Source organism: Lacerta agilis, chromosome 6, assembly GCF_009819535.1.
Source record: "Lacerta agilis isolate rLacAgi1 chromosome 6, rLacAgi1.pri, whole genome shotgun sequence".
NCBI lineage: Eukaryota > Metazoa > Chordata > Lepidosauria > Squamata > Lacertidae > Lacerta > Lacerta agilis.
In genome coordinates, this window is record NC_046317.1 from 47,562,597 (window position 1) to 47,574,080 (window position 11,484).

Here is an 11,484-nt window from a genome sequence, read left to right on the forward strand (position 1 = left end):
CAGATTTCATTTTAAAGCAGGCTAGGGTGTGTGTGTGTGTGTGTGTGTGTGGCTGGCATTAAGGCTGCAGCCATACGTACCTGAGAGTAATTTCCACTGAAATGTAATAGAGCGGTCCTATGTATATCTATCAACAAATATTCCTCATCCTCTCAGCTAAGTATGTATAGAATTACAGAGTTACTTGAGAGGTTTCAGTGGGACTTGCTACTGAATATACATGCACACATGCACACGCACACGTGTACACCATTTCTCTAAGAATAATTTGATGCTTTATTTAACAAATCAGTGCACCTAACAATTTTACCAAGCTGGTGATGAGCCTTACAGAGTTTTTCATTTTTACTGCTTGGCCTCAGTTAACATCTAGTCATTGCATTGGATCATTGATTTTAGCTCAAGAGGAGACTCATCAGCCCTGTGATATGAAGGCAAATATTGATTTCATAATACTTCATGGGGTCGTGGAACAATTGTCCCAGTCTCTAAGCACAACCCCATTAAATTAGCCATCTCCACTTAGATACCTGGGGTAAAGTTGATTCCCATCTGTTCTGAATGATGGATCAACCACTATCCTAAGTGAACTTTATGGAGTAAGCTGAATTAATTCTTTGCATTTGTCTTCACTTATAAGGCACATCCCTGTGCCTAACTTTCACAGGGAGTCTAAGAAACCGAGGCAAATAGTGATGTCAAGAGATGACGTTCGATGTCCTTTTTGACAAAATAAAAGCTGACAAATCACTGCATCCAGGTAGCCATCACTTAAGAGTTCTTAAAGAACTCAAATGTGAAACTGCTGACTTTATAATAAAAACAAGTAACTTGCCCCTAAGATCAGTCTCCACACCTGTGAACTGGAAAGTGACCAATGTAACATCCATTTTTCATAAGGTGTTCAGAGTGGTTAGCTCAACATCTGGGGAAACTGGTAGAAAACATTGTTATACAAAATTACCAACCATACAGAAGATATACCCTTGCTGAAGCAGAACCAGCCTGGCTTCCACAAGAGAAAGTCCTGCCTTAATAACCTACCATAGTTATTCAATAATGTCAACAGGCATATAGATAGAAGTGATCCAGCGGACACTGTGTACTTAGACTCTCAGAAAGCTTTTGACAAAGCACCTCATCTCACCACAGAATCCTGAGCTTAGCTGTCGTGGAATAAGAGAGGGTCAGTAACTGGTTAAGAAACATGAAGCAGAGAGTATGGATAAACAGATCGTTCTCTGAATGGAGGGATGTAGAAAGCAGAGGCTCCCAAACACCACCACTGGAACCTGTGCTTTTAAACTTGTCCATGATGCTTTTGAATTATGGTGCTGGAGGAGACTCTTGAGAGTCCCATGGACTGCAAGAAGATCAAACCTATCCATTCTCAAGGAAATTGGCCCTGAGTGCGCACTAGAAGGACAGATCCTGAAGTTGAGGCTCCAGTACTTTGGCCACCTCATGAGAAGAGAAGACTCCCTGGAAAAGACCCTGGTGTTGGGAAAGATGGAGGGCACAAGGAGAAGGGGACGACAGAGGATGAGATGGTTGGACAGTGTTCTCGAAGCTACTAACGTGAGTTTGGCCAAACTGCGGGAGGCAGTGAAGGATAGGTGTGCCTGGCGTGCTCTGGTCCATGGGGTCACGAAGAGTCGGACACGACTGAACAACAACAACAACAACAATAGATGATCTAATGTTCATGAGCAGTGAGGAAACCTGCTGACAATATCAAATTGTTTAGGGTAGTTAAAACAAAGCAAACAGAGATTGTGAAGAGCTCCAGTAGGATCTCTCCAAACTGGGTGAATGAATAGTAAAATTGGAAATACAATTCAATGTAGGCAAGTGTAAAGTGATGCACATTACAGGAGTGGAGAAACGCCTTAATTTCACATATATAGTGTGTTTGTTCCTGTTTTCTAGATCATGTGCTTTCTTGATTACACATAGAGTCATTGAAGCCTCTTCCTGTGGCCTGTATATGCATTGCTGGCATGCTCATTTCCTCTTTTGGTGGTTTTATGCGCTCAGGTGGAATCTACACACATATTTAAAAAAGCTGTGAAAATGCTTTCTAAAAAAACATTTTGAAAAACATATTGAATTTTCCATAGCTCACCATCGCAATCTAGTGTCACATTTCTATATTACACTTCACAACACACTTAAAAGTTTTATTTACCACTGTATAGCTGAGTTCTCATTGTAGTTTCTAGGGCTGCCCCCATCTACTTGAACAGCAACAGTAGCTAACATGATTGCCACAAGTAGTATCATTGTGATGGGCTCTCTGTTACATTTCTCTGTGCAGAGAAAAGAAGAAGAGGAAGAGGAAGAAAAAAAACCCCACCACCACATTGTTGCAATTGTCTCCCTTTGGCGTGGGGTATATTCCAGGTTTGGAAGTGTCATTTTGGTGGAGCCAGGCCTTTTCAGGTATTGTTCCTCCTCCTCTGTTTCTATGCAGTATGCAATGCAATGCAAAAAAAAAAGCAGTCCAGCAGTTTATTTGTTATCTCATTCCCACCCTTCTGTTACTCTGAGGAATTTAAGGGACATACACCCACACACCCCAATGTTTCTCCTCACAACAAGCCTGCAATATAGTTTAGGCTGACAGAGCATGACTAGACCAAGGCCACCTAGTGAACTTCATGGCTGAGTGGGGAACTGACCCTAGATCTCCCATCGTCTGTGCCTAGTCTGACACAATTACCACCACAATATCACACTGGCCAACGCTGTCAGATCCTAGTATCTCTGCTACTACTGAAACATTTGCCTTCTAGTGGCAGGCAAAGTGTGAGCAAAGAACCTCTGCATCAATTCCTGGTGAGCTATGCCCACTACACAGTTCTGCCTTTACTGTTCTTCACAGTCCGCAAGTGAGTCAGGATGCAAAATTATGTCTGGCTGTGAGCAGCAGAAATTAAGGTGGGAAATCTGCTTTCATTTGGGGCTTTTAAACTCTGCTCACTCCTGCTGAGCAGACTGCTGCAATGTTTCATGTCCATGATTACAGCTGTTTGTGTGAGTCTCTAGCATGCCATGCCTTTGTTCATCACGGCAGGGGCACAGGGCTCCTTCCTAGCACAAAGCACCAATTCCTACTGTTACTCCAAAGTCAGCTGCTTCCTGCAGCCAAAGCCGCTTTCTCTGCATTTTGTATGGAGGAATCAATTTCTGTTGTGCTGAGGGACTTCCTAACTAGAGTTAGTGTAATTCCGAAAGAAGGATGAACTCTGTCGTTGCCCTGTGCCTCATTGCCCACTTTGTGTTCTGATAAATATCTTCCATAAGTGTGTGAAAAAACAGCTCTCAAAACCCACCCTTCAGAAGTCAATGCCACAGCAGGGACTCTTAGCTCCAGCCAAAGCACCAATACAACTGTCACTTTGCGTGATGATGCCACAGGCTCCTCCCCTTCGCAGCACAACCTTATAAACCAAGATGTATTATGATGTTGGTTTGTGGCAGGAGGGAGAGATTGGGGGCAGGCTAAGAGTAATGGGGTCCAGCCAGAAATGGGGCCTGTCTGGGCTAAAAGGCTGAGATTCAACAAGCTGATCCCAATGCCATCTGCTTGAAAAACTCAGACATTCTTGCTTGCCAGGGAAGCATGAATAATATTGATTACAATGAACAACTTGGCCACAAAGGACTGTCCTTTGCTCCCCACGTTTTCATACAACTACATGCAAAGGGCAACATCTTTTGAGCAGGAACACTGAAGTAGTGAGACTGAGTGACATCACTTTTGTACCTTTCTCCCTATGTTGTCTTAGTCAAGAAAAATACAGAATTATTATTATTATTATTTAAAAAAATTATGGCCTGAGAAAGCAAATCAAAACATTATTTACCCAATGAAGAACAAGGGTTAATAAGGCCAGTTAAGGCCAGCTAGAATTTATTCCAGTGATGAAAAAGATGGAATCTATGGCAGTCTTTGGAAAGTCAAGCCTTAGTGGACAACAAAGATCAGAGATATTGTTTCTGTGACAAATAATGCATTGACACTTGTTTCTTTCAAAGCAGGATTCCATTAATGGGAGGGGGAGTTATTTCTACACCACCTAAATGAAGCGCAAGGGCACGTTCTAAGACAAACCATTCATATTTCATGAACCATTTAAAACACCCTTCTCAACACTGGTATGTAACATTAGCAGTACTGGATACTTAGCTGATACAAATTGAGATAATCTTGCTGGAAGTATCGAGAGCTTGAAATGAGTTGAACAGCATCTGTTTATACCATATGAGGATCCTTATCACAGTTATAAGGAAGTTTGGAGATGGAGGTAAATAAAGTTTCCTGGGTCAACTGCTCTCAGCTTCCCCAGAGTACAGAAGAGTCCGCCAAGTCATGCCATCTAGCTAAGGCCCACCAAATCTTAATACATATCCTCTCCCTTTTAATTTAAATGCTTTTCAAAGCCATTCTTCTATGGCCCTGTGCCTTGGTCCCTGGGAGAGGACAGTCACATTTCCTGCCAGATTCTCCATATGGCATTGACAGTGAGAGCCCCTTAGCTTTGCTTTCTCCAAGAAACTGAAACTGATTTTTTGGTGGGGTGCTGGTCATATTCTTAAATGGTTTGCAGGGAGAAAATAGGGACAGATGTACTGTACTTATCACTACATTGGGACAGATTTTTTTAGTTTCTATCTCTGATAATCGTATCATCAGGCATCACCGAGGTCAACGGCTGGGGAAAGCATTTTCCAGGAGAAGACGAGAGACAGGCAAATGCAGTGTGGGAAAATCCCTGGAGGCTGTTTTCAGCAAGTCTATTTTGGACCCTCTCATAAATTGAGAGCAGCTTTGGAAATCTAAGACCTTTGAGACTACGGAAGGGACCTGTAATGCCATCTTTGGAATGTGTTGTTTCGGGATTTGGCTGTTTGGCTGGAAGAAAACATGTTGGATGTATGTGCATACACCTATACCATAACTGCAATGGAGGATAATGTTTCATGCAGCTGATGAAGTGGACCCCAATCCATGAATGTTTATGCCCACCCAAACCTGTTAGTCTTTAAGGTGCCAAAAGAGTATTTGCTGCTTATGATGGTTATAGAGATTCCAATCCCCCACCAACGCACACATTTTAATGTGAACTCTGCCAGGATCTAGGCTGAGCTCAGAGTGTTCCCTTGCATTTTTTACACCTCTAAATGCCAGCAATGCTTCTGCATGTGAGACAGAGAGAGCTAAGAGTATATGTGCCAGCATTTACGTGATAGGTGTGACTAAGGAACCAGAGATATGAACCACTACTTCTTGAGCATAAAAGCAAGAGCGTATGGCTGGATGTGAATAATGCATTTGATTTATGCGTACATTAAAAAGCAAAAGCATGTGGAGATTGCCTCTATTAATTTGTGTGGGTTTGAATGGGAATGAAGTGGGTGTGTCTCCATTGGTACGCATGAAAAAGTATCTTTCAGAGTGAAAAAGCAGGCAAGTAGCAGGTGGCTTCCCATCAGGCTGTATTTCTTGTTCCAGAACTTGCAAACAGGTAGGAATGGCAGGTACCACTAATCTGCTTGCAAGTCAGAATTCTAAGAGATGAAAAGTAAATTTACTGCTAACATGGGTGAAACAAGGGGGTCGCATCACAGCTTCCTTAAACAAAAGGAAGGCTTGTTTTTGAACAGCGGATCAAAAAGGGCAATAAATAGAAAGAAAAGCTGGGGGCAATGTACCCTCCTCGTCAAGGGCATACTCCCACCCCCAGCTTCTTTCTTTGGCTGCTTAACACATTAATTTCTGTGCACACCCATGTAAGCACAGACTCAAGAGAGAGGTGTGAAAGAACACATGTATGCCAGTGGTGAACCTTGGAGAAGCATAGGAGGGGAATATATAGATCAGTGGTTCCTAATTAGCTAAGTACTGTACTACAGACCCCTGCTTTTCAAAAGTCATGGACCCACTACTTACGAAAATTCTGATCTCTCTATGGTAGTTATTGTTATGTGATCCCCACTGATATAGGTAATTATTACTGGGATTTCCTAAAAATATTTTAGATCTTGAATTCCATGAGTGGAAGGGGGGACAGCATGCGTAATGCTGGGGCAGATGCCTTGGGAATCTGAAGGCCTTGTGTTTGCCTACTGAGAGTTGTGCTGGGATGATCATTGTCTGGGGTGGGGGCAAGCCACATCCAAGGTCTCTCCATGCAAATTCAGAGGTGCTGTTTTACTCCTCTAGGTGTGTGTATAAAAAGTAAAGAAACACACACAGAGAGAGAAAATAAGAACTGAAGCGCTTCCCTCTCACGTTTGTGTCAGCAAGGGAGAGCAAGGAAGAAGGTCACATGAAGGGAAAGAGGAAGAGAAAATAGCAGCGAATGAACAAGAGGGTCTTCACAAAGAAAAGAAAGAAACTCGACTCAAAAGCCTTCAAGAGTGGATGAAATCCCATACTTACTGCCCATAACAAAAATGTCTCAAATTGAATGTAACTCATGGAAATCATTTAATAACAACATTTTGAAACAAATTTTAAAAATGAAATGCGAAGCAACTTGTCTCTGGAGAGAAACAGAAGGCTTAACAATGGAGTGGCACAGGAAGGGTAACTGAGTGGTGGGGGCCCATGAGGACCCAGCCAAGCCTCTGTGGATCTGGCCAGTGTGTGGGGAGCCCCCCCACCGCTCCCATAGGTGCCCCCACCAATTGCCCATCAACTCACCCTGGCTGCCCGGGATGAATAGGGATCCTCGAAGAGTGCCCACATCCGGGGCTGCCAGCTGCGGCAACAGCCTCCTGCTCCCGTGGCCCCCGGTGGCCTGTCGTCCATGCCCAGGCGCTGCAGAGACATTTCCCGGGCTCCTTCCTCCTCGTTCTCCTCGCCAGCCCCGCCAGCCCCGGGCTCCGGGCTCTCGAAGATATCCAAGGCTTCCTCGGCATCGCGGTGCTGCCGATAGGTCATCCAGCAGCAGGGCTCCACGTCGGTCTCGTCGATGCCCCAGTAGGTGAGCTCTTCTTCGAAGAGGGGCCCGCAGATGTCGGCGGGGCAGTGCAGCTTGCCTGTCCGGTAGTAGTTCAGCACGTAGGAGAAGATGCCTGGGTGGCGGTCGAAGAAGAACTCTTTGCTCTGTCCGTCGAAGTCGAAGTTACTCTGGGCGTCCGGGTCGGCCAGCCAGGCCAGGCGGGTGCCTGGCAGGGTGCGCAAGGTGCTCTTGTACGTCTCATGCCGGGTGCCCCCCACGTTGATAGTGATCTTGTCCGACTCTTCGCCTTTGGCCATCTCTTCCTTCAGGCATGTTTTGGACGGTGGCTTGTTTCCGGATTTGCGCCCACGGTAAGAGGAGACACACACCGAGCTGATCATAGATCAGGTTAGGTGGCCCGCAGGTACCCTCGGATGACCCTTTCCGTCTGGCAAGGAGCTGCGCTGGGCGGCTGGGCGAGGGCGCGCTCTCTCGCTCTCTCCCAGGCAGGCAGGCAGGAGCGGTGGGTCTCAGAGGTGGGCCGGGACTGGCATTCAGCTGGAGCAGGCACAGTCCTCCTCCTCGAGAGAGGGAGAGCGTCTTTGTGTGCGCGAGTGGAGGAGGCCAACGGGAAGTGTTCTGCTCCTCAGCCACCCAGCAGCAACAAGTGCCTCGACGGAGGGGGAGCCGAAGACCAGACACGGAAGGAAAGGGGCCTGCCTGGCGAGCCGGAGAGCTACAGGATTCGGCCCCCCTGCCTTGAGGCAGAACTGGAAGCAGATGGCAACGGAACTGGTGCGCGCGTGTTTATCGAGGGCACAGGAGTCTGGTAAAGAAAAACACCGTGTTAGGAACAAATCAGACGGATATTGCAGCAGCAGGAACAGGAGGAGGAGGAAATCATCTCCTCTCCTCTTTTCTCTCTTCTGGTCTTCAGCAGGTTGCTGAGTCTTCCCAAAGTGGAGAGGAGACAGGGCTTGACTTGACTTTAAACTTTGAAAGAGCTCCAGTGTTGGATTCCCACGCTGGTTATCTCTCTCTCTCTCTCTCTCTCTCTCTCTCTCTCTCTCTCTCTCTCTCTCTCTCTCTCTCTCGGACACAGATCCTCAAACAACTCTCTCCCGGGGTCTCGCCTTTCCTGCCGTCTTGGATTGCCGAGCTTCGCCTTGGCTCCCAGGCAGGTCAGACTCGCAATCAAGAAACAAACAAGCAAATCATGGACGTCTCCCGCGCTCGAGGAAGGAGCCGCCGCTGCCGCTTATTTCCTAGACGTGAAGAAAAGCCGAGCGAACCAGGCGCACCATCCGCCGCTGCTTCTGCTTGGCTGAGCTGGTTCCCCTCCAGCAACCCCCAGGGAAGGAGAGAGAGGGGTGCGGCGTCGGGGATGTCCAAGCAAGGCTGACTTTCCTCTCGCCTTTCCTCCGCCTGATGAGGAGAAGGAGCTTCAAGCTCCCGGCAAGACGCGCTTTCCGTCGGAGGTGGCCGTCGTTGGGTCCAGGTGGGACTGCGCTTTCCTCACAGCTCCTGCGGAGAGAGACGGCGAAGGGTCTTGCCGGCCTTCAGGTGCGTCTGCGAAAGAACTGGAGGAAGCCGAGCCCGCTCCGAGCTGCCTCATGGTCGGATGGTGGGAGGGCGAGAGGGAGGGAGGGAGGAAGCACCGCGCACCGCCTGGGCGACTTGGCCTCTTTCTTGCAACCCCTCCCCTCCGACAGGGCTGGGAGGGGCAGCCTGCAGGGAGAGGGGGGGCTGGTCACCAGGGGCAACTGGGGGGCCGCCCAGAAGTTGGGGGCGGGCGGAGAGGGGCCATGGACAGCTGCAGCCCGAGTTGTGCTCCCCACGCCAGGCGCTCTGTTGCGCGATGCCCCGCGGCGTCGAGGCTCCACGGAAGAGCCAGAGCAGCGCACAGCCTCCTCCTGGCCTTCGGAACAAGGCAGCCGACGGAGGCGGGAGCATTTCGCCTTTTTGTCCAGAGGGGGCGCTCTGCGGAGGGCAGCGCGAGCAGGACGGCTCCGGCGGCTCCGCAGCCAGTGGCTTCCCGCCGCCTGTTGCCCGGATACTGGGCTCTTCAATTCCCGGCTCGGCTGGGCTCGTCTCCCTCGCCTCGCAGGAGCTGCGCGGGGAGAGATTAACCCCGTCGGTGCCGGCGCGGTTTGGCAGCTCCGGCGCCGGAGGGGGTGTGGACGGGGCGGGGCTGCCTGAGCTCTTCGGCGCGGTTTCCTCCTCCGGAGGGGGGCAACTCGAGACGGGGAACAAGCTGCCCTCGGAAGGGAAGGGCGAGCTGATGCCGAGAGTCCTCTTTGGGGTCGGAGTATACAGGAGCAGGCATGAGAGTGGGGGCGAGCGAGGTCATCCCAAAACCCCACCAGTGTAAATTTTCCGGCTTTCAGATTCAGAGGAGGAAGTTGAGGTCGTGAGAAAGAGGGGGAAGGAGGGTCGTCCTCCTCCCCTCCCCATCATCATCCACAGATTGTGGGTCGCACAACGGCACCTTTCGGCGTCTCAGAGGAAGCACCTTCAACGTGGCGAACATCCTGCTTTGCCAGCCCCCAGCTGGAGGTTCTGAGGATGGGGCATCCCAGATTCCCAGCTTTCCACCCACAGCTCCCAGGATGGCACGTGAAAGCAAGGTCTAAGTAGGAGAACACACGCTTGCATGCCTAGAGGTCCCAGTTTCAATCCCTGGTCTATCTGGGTGGGGAGTTGGAAAGGTCTTCAGCCCGAAATCCTAGAGATCCGTTAACCAAGCCTGTAGACAAGGCTGTACTAGATGGATCAATAGTCTGACTCGGTTATAAGGCTGCTTCCTCTGTATCTATGACACGGGGTCCCTCTGGATGAGCTGTTTATTGAACGGTCATTTGCTTGTACAAAAATCATAGGGACGTTCGATTCTTTCTGGTCTTTCTTGGGAGTTTGTTCTGATTTGTTTGTGGAGCAGTTATAGGACAATGAGCACCCCCCTCCCCCCCCCCCCCCGATTTGCTTGCAGGGTGTTCCCACGTCTTCCTGTTAGTTGCCAGTCATTCATTCATCCTATGCTTTTCAATGCATTTCATAAACTACAAAATAATAATAACCGATTCGTTTTTAAAGAAGATTTGTTGCACTAGGGCCACGAAACCCCTTTAATCCACTTCAACTGTGCAAACTTAAAGTAGCAATGTGCACTTGAATCCCTCCCCCCACAATAATGACAGTTTGGAGGCAGTATCAATTTTGTGTGCAGAGCACCCTTGGCCAATTCACCAGTCTCTGTTGTTTTCAAGCCTGAGAGTTGGATATAGGGAAAGGGTGGGCAGAAGTCAGATGCAAAAGACAGACAGTTAGCATTAAAAGAACAGGGTGCATCTGAGCACATTCTGAACCGAAGAATTAGTTTCCAGAAACAGAAAAGAACTGAGCTCTCTGGCTTTCACACAACCCCATTCCACCCCACACCTGATTCAGCAGCCAAATTTAGGTGGAATGAATATTTTTTGTTCTGGCTGTTGTTAAACACTTGAAGGTCAGAACCTCTTGCCAATCTACTGCAAACCACCCAGAAATCTATCAGTAGATCCTGATCTGCCCACCTATGATATAGTATTTAAGTGGGCATGTATTATCTACCTAGCGAAGCAAAACTTTGATGCTAAAAAGGCCTTGTGCAGCTTAACCCTATTGTGCAAAATTACTCAAGGGAAGCCCCATTGGACTCAGCAACATTTGTTTCTAAGGTGACATGTTTGTTGAGCATTCATTCTGATTTGTTGACAGGAAGGTTAGACAGTGGTTGGCTATCTAACGAGCATTTGTTCTGATTTGTTTTCAGGGAGGTTAAATACACTTTCCAGTATATTTCCCTGTCACTTCATTATTTGCATATAGTCCAATCTTTGGGAAAGTGAAGTGGGTTTGTTGTGCAAACCAACTCCCAGTTAGTTAGCTGTGATCATGCAACCTGAATTTGCCAGTATGTGTTTGAATCCCACTCAAAAATAGTAACAGTCTGGAAGCTCCCTAGGCCAATGTGCCTAGACTCTGATCCAACTGTAGCTGTTATTACCACCGACTGTTCCCCTGCTGGCAAGAATAAGTGTGTGTCTTCTCGCATATGATTTGTGTACCACCGTGTGTGTTGTTAATGTGGACTAGAAAAGCGTTTCCTCTATTTAAATCTAATGGGCACTTGAGTTGATGTAAGATTTATAATTATGTGCAAACTGCAGACATAGAGAAAAGAAAAATCACTTAAACGGAAGAATTCTATACACCAATTATGCTGGGTGGGGAGAGACGCATTGCTGCTACATTGGCAGAACAGCTGCAGAGCTCAGCTGGAGAAAACATGCAACACACACACACACCATCTAAAAATGGTGTGAAAACACAGGTGCCCCCCATCCCTGCAAATACTGCCAAAACCCACCAATTAGGAACTTTGCTAGTGATGATGCCTGCATACAACCCACACAAAGAGAGGACCAATAAACTCACAATGATGGGGTACATCACAACATGCACAATGATGCCAGAGCACCCCCCAATTCAC

The 11,484-nt window shown here is 47.9% G+C and overlaps 1 protein-coding gene across 5 annotated transcripts in view; it reads right to left on the reverse strand.

Moving 5' to 3' along the window:
• KCNC4 (potassium voltage-gated channel subfamily C member 4) overlaps positions 1–7,466 on the reverse strand; it is a 46,583-nt gene extending 39,117 nt beyond the window's left edge. For all 5 annotated transcript variants that reach the window (XM_033152452.1, XM_033152453.1, XM_033152454.1 and 2 more), the window contains exon 1: positions 6,713–7,466. In XM_033152452.1, coding sequence (XP_033008343.1) covers positions 6,713–7,354 — 642 coding nt within the window. In that variant the 5' untranslated portion in view covers positions 7,355–7,466. The remainder of the gene's footprint in view (positions 1–6,712) is intronic.
• Between the last annotated feature and the right edge of the window lie 4,018 nt (positions 7,467–11,484).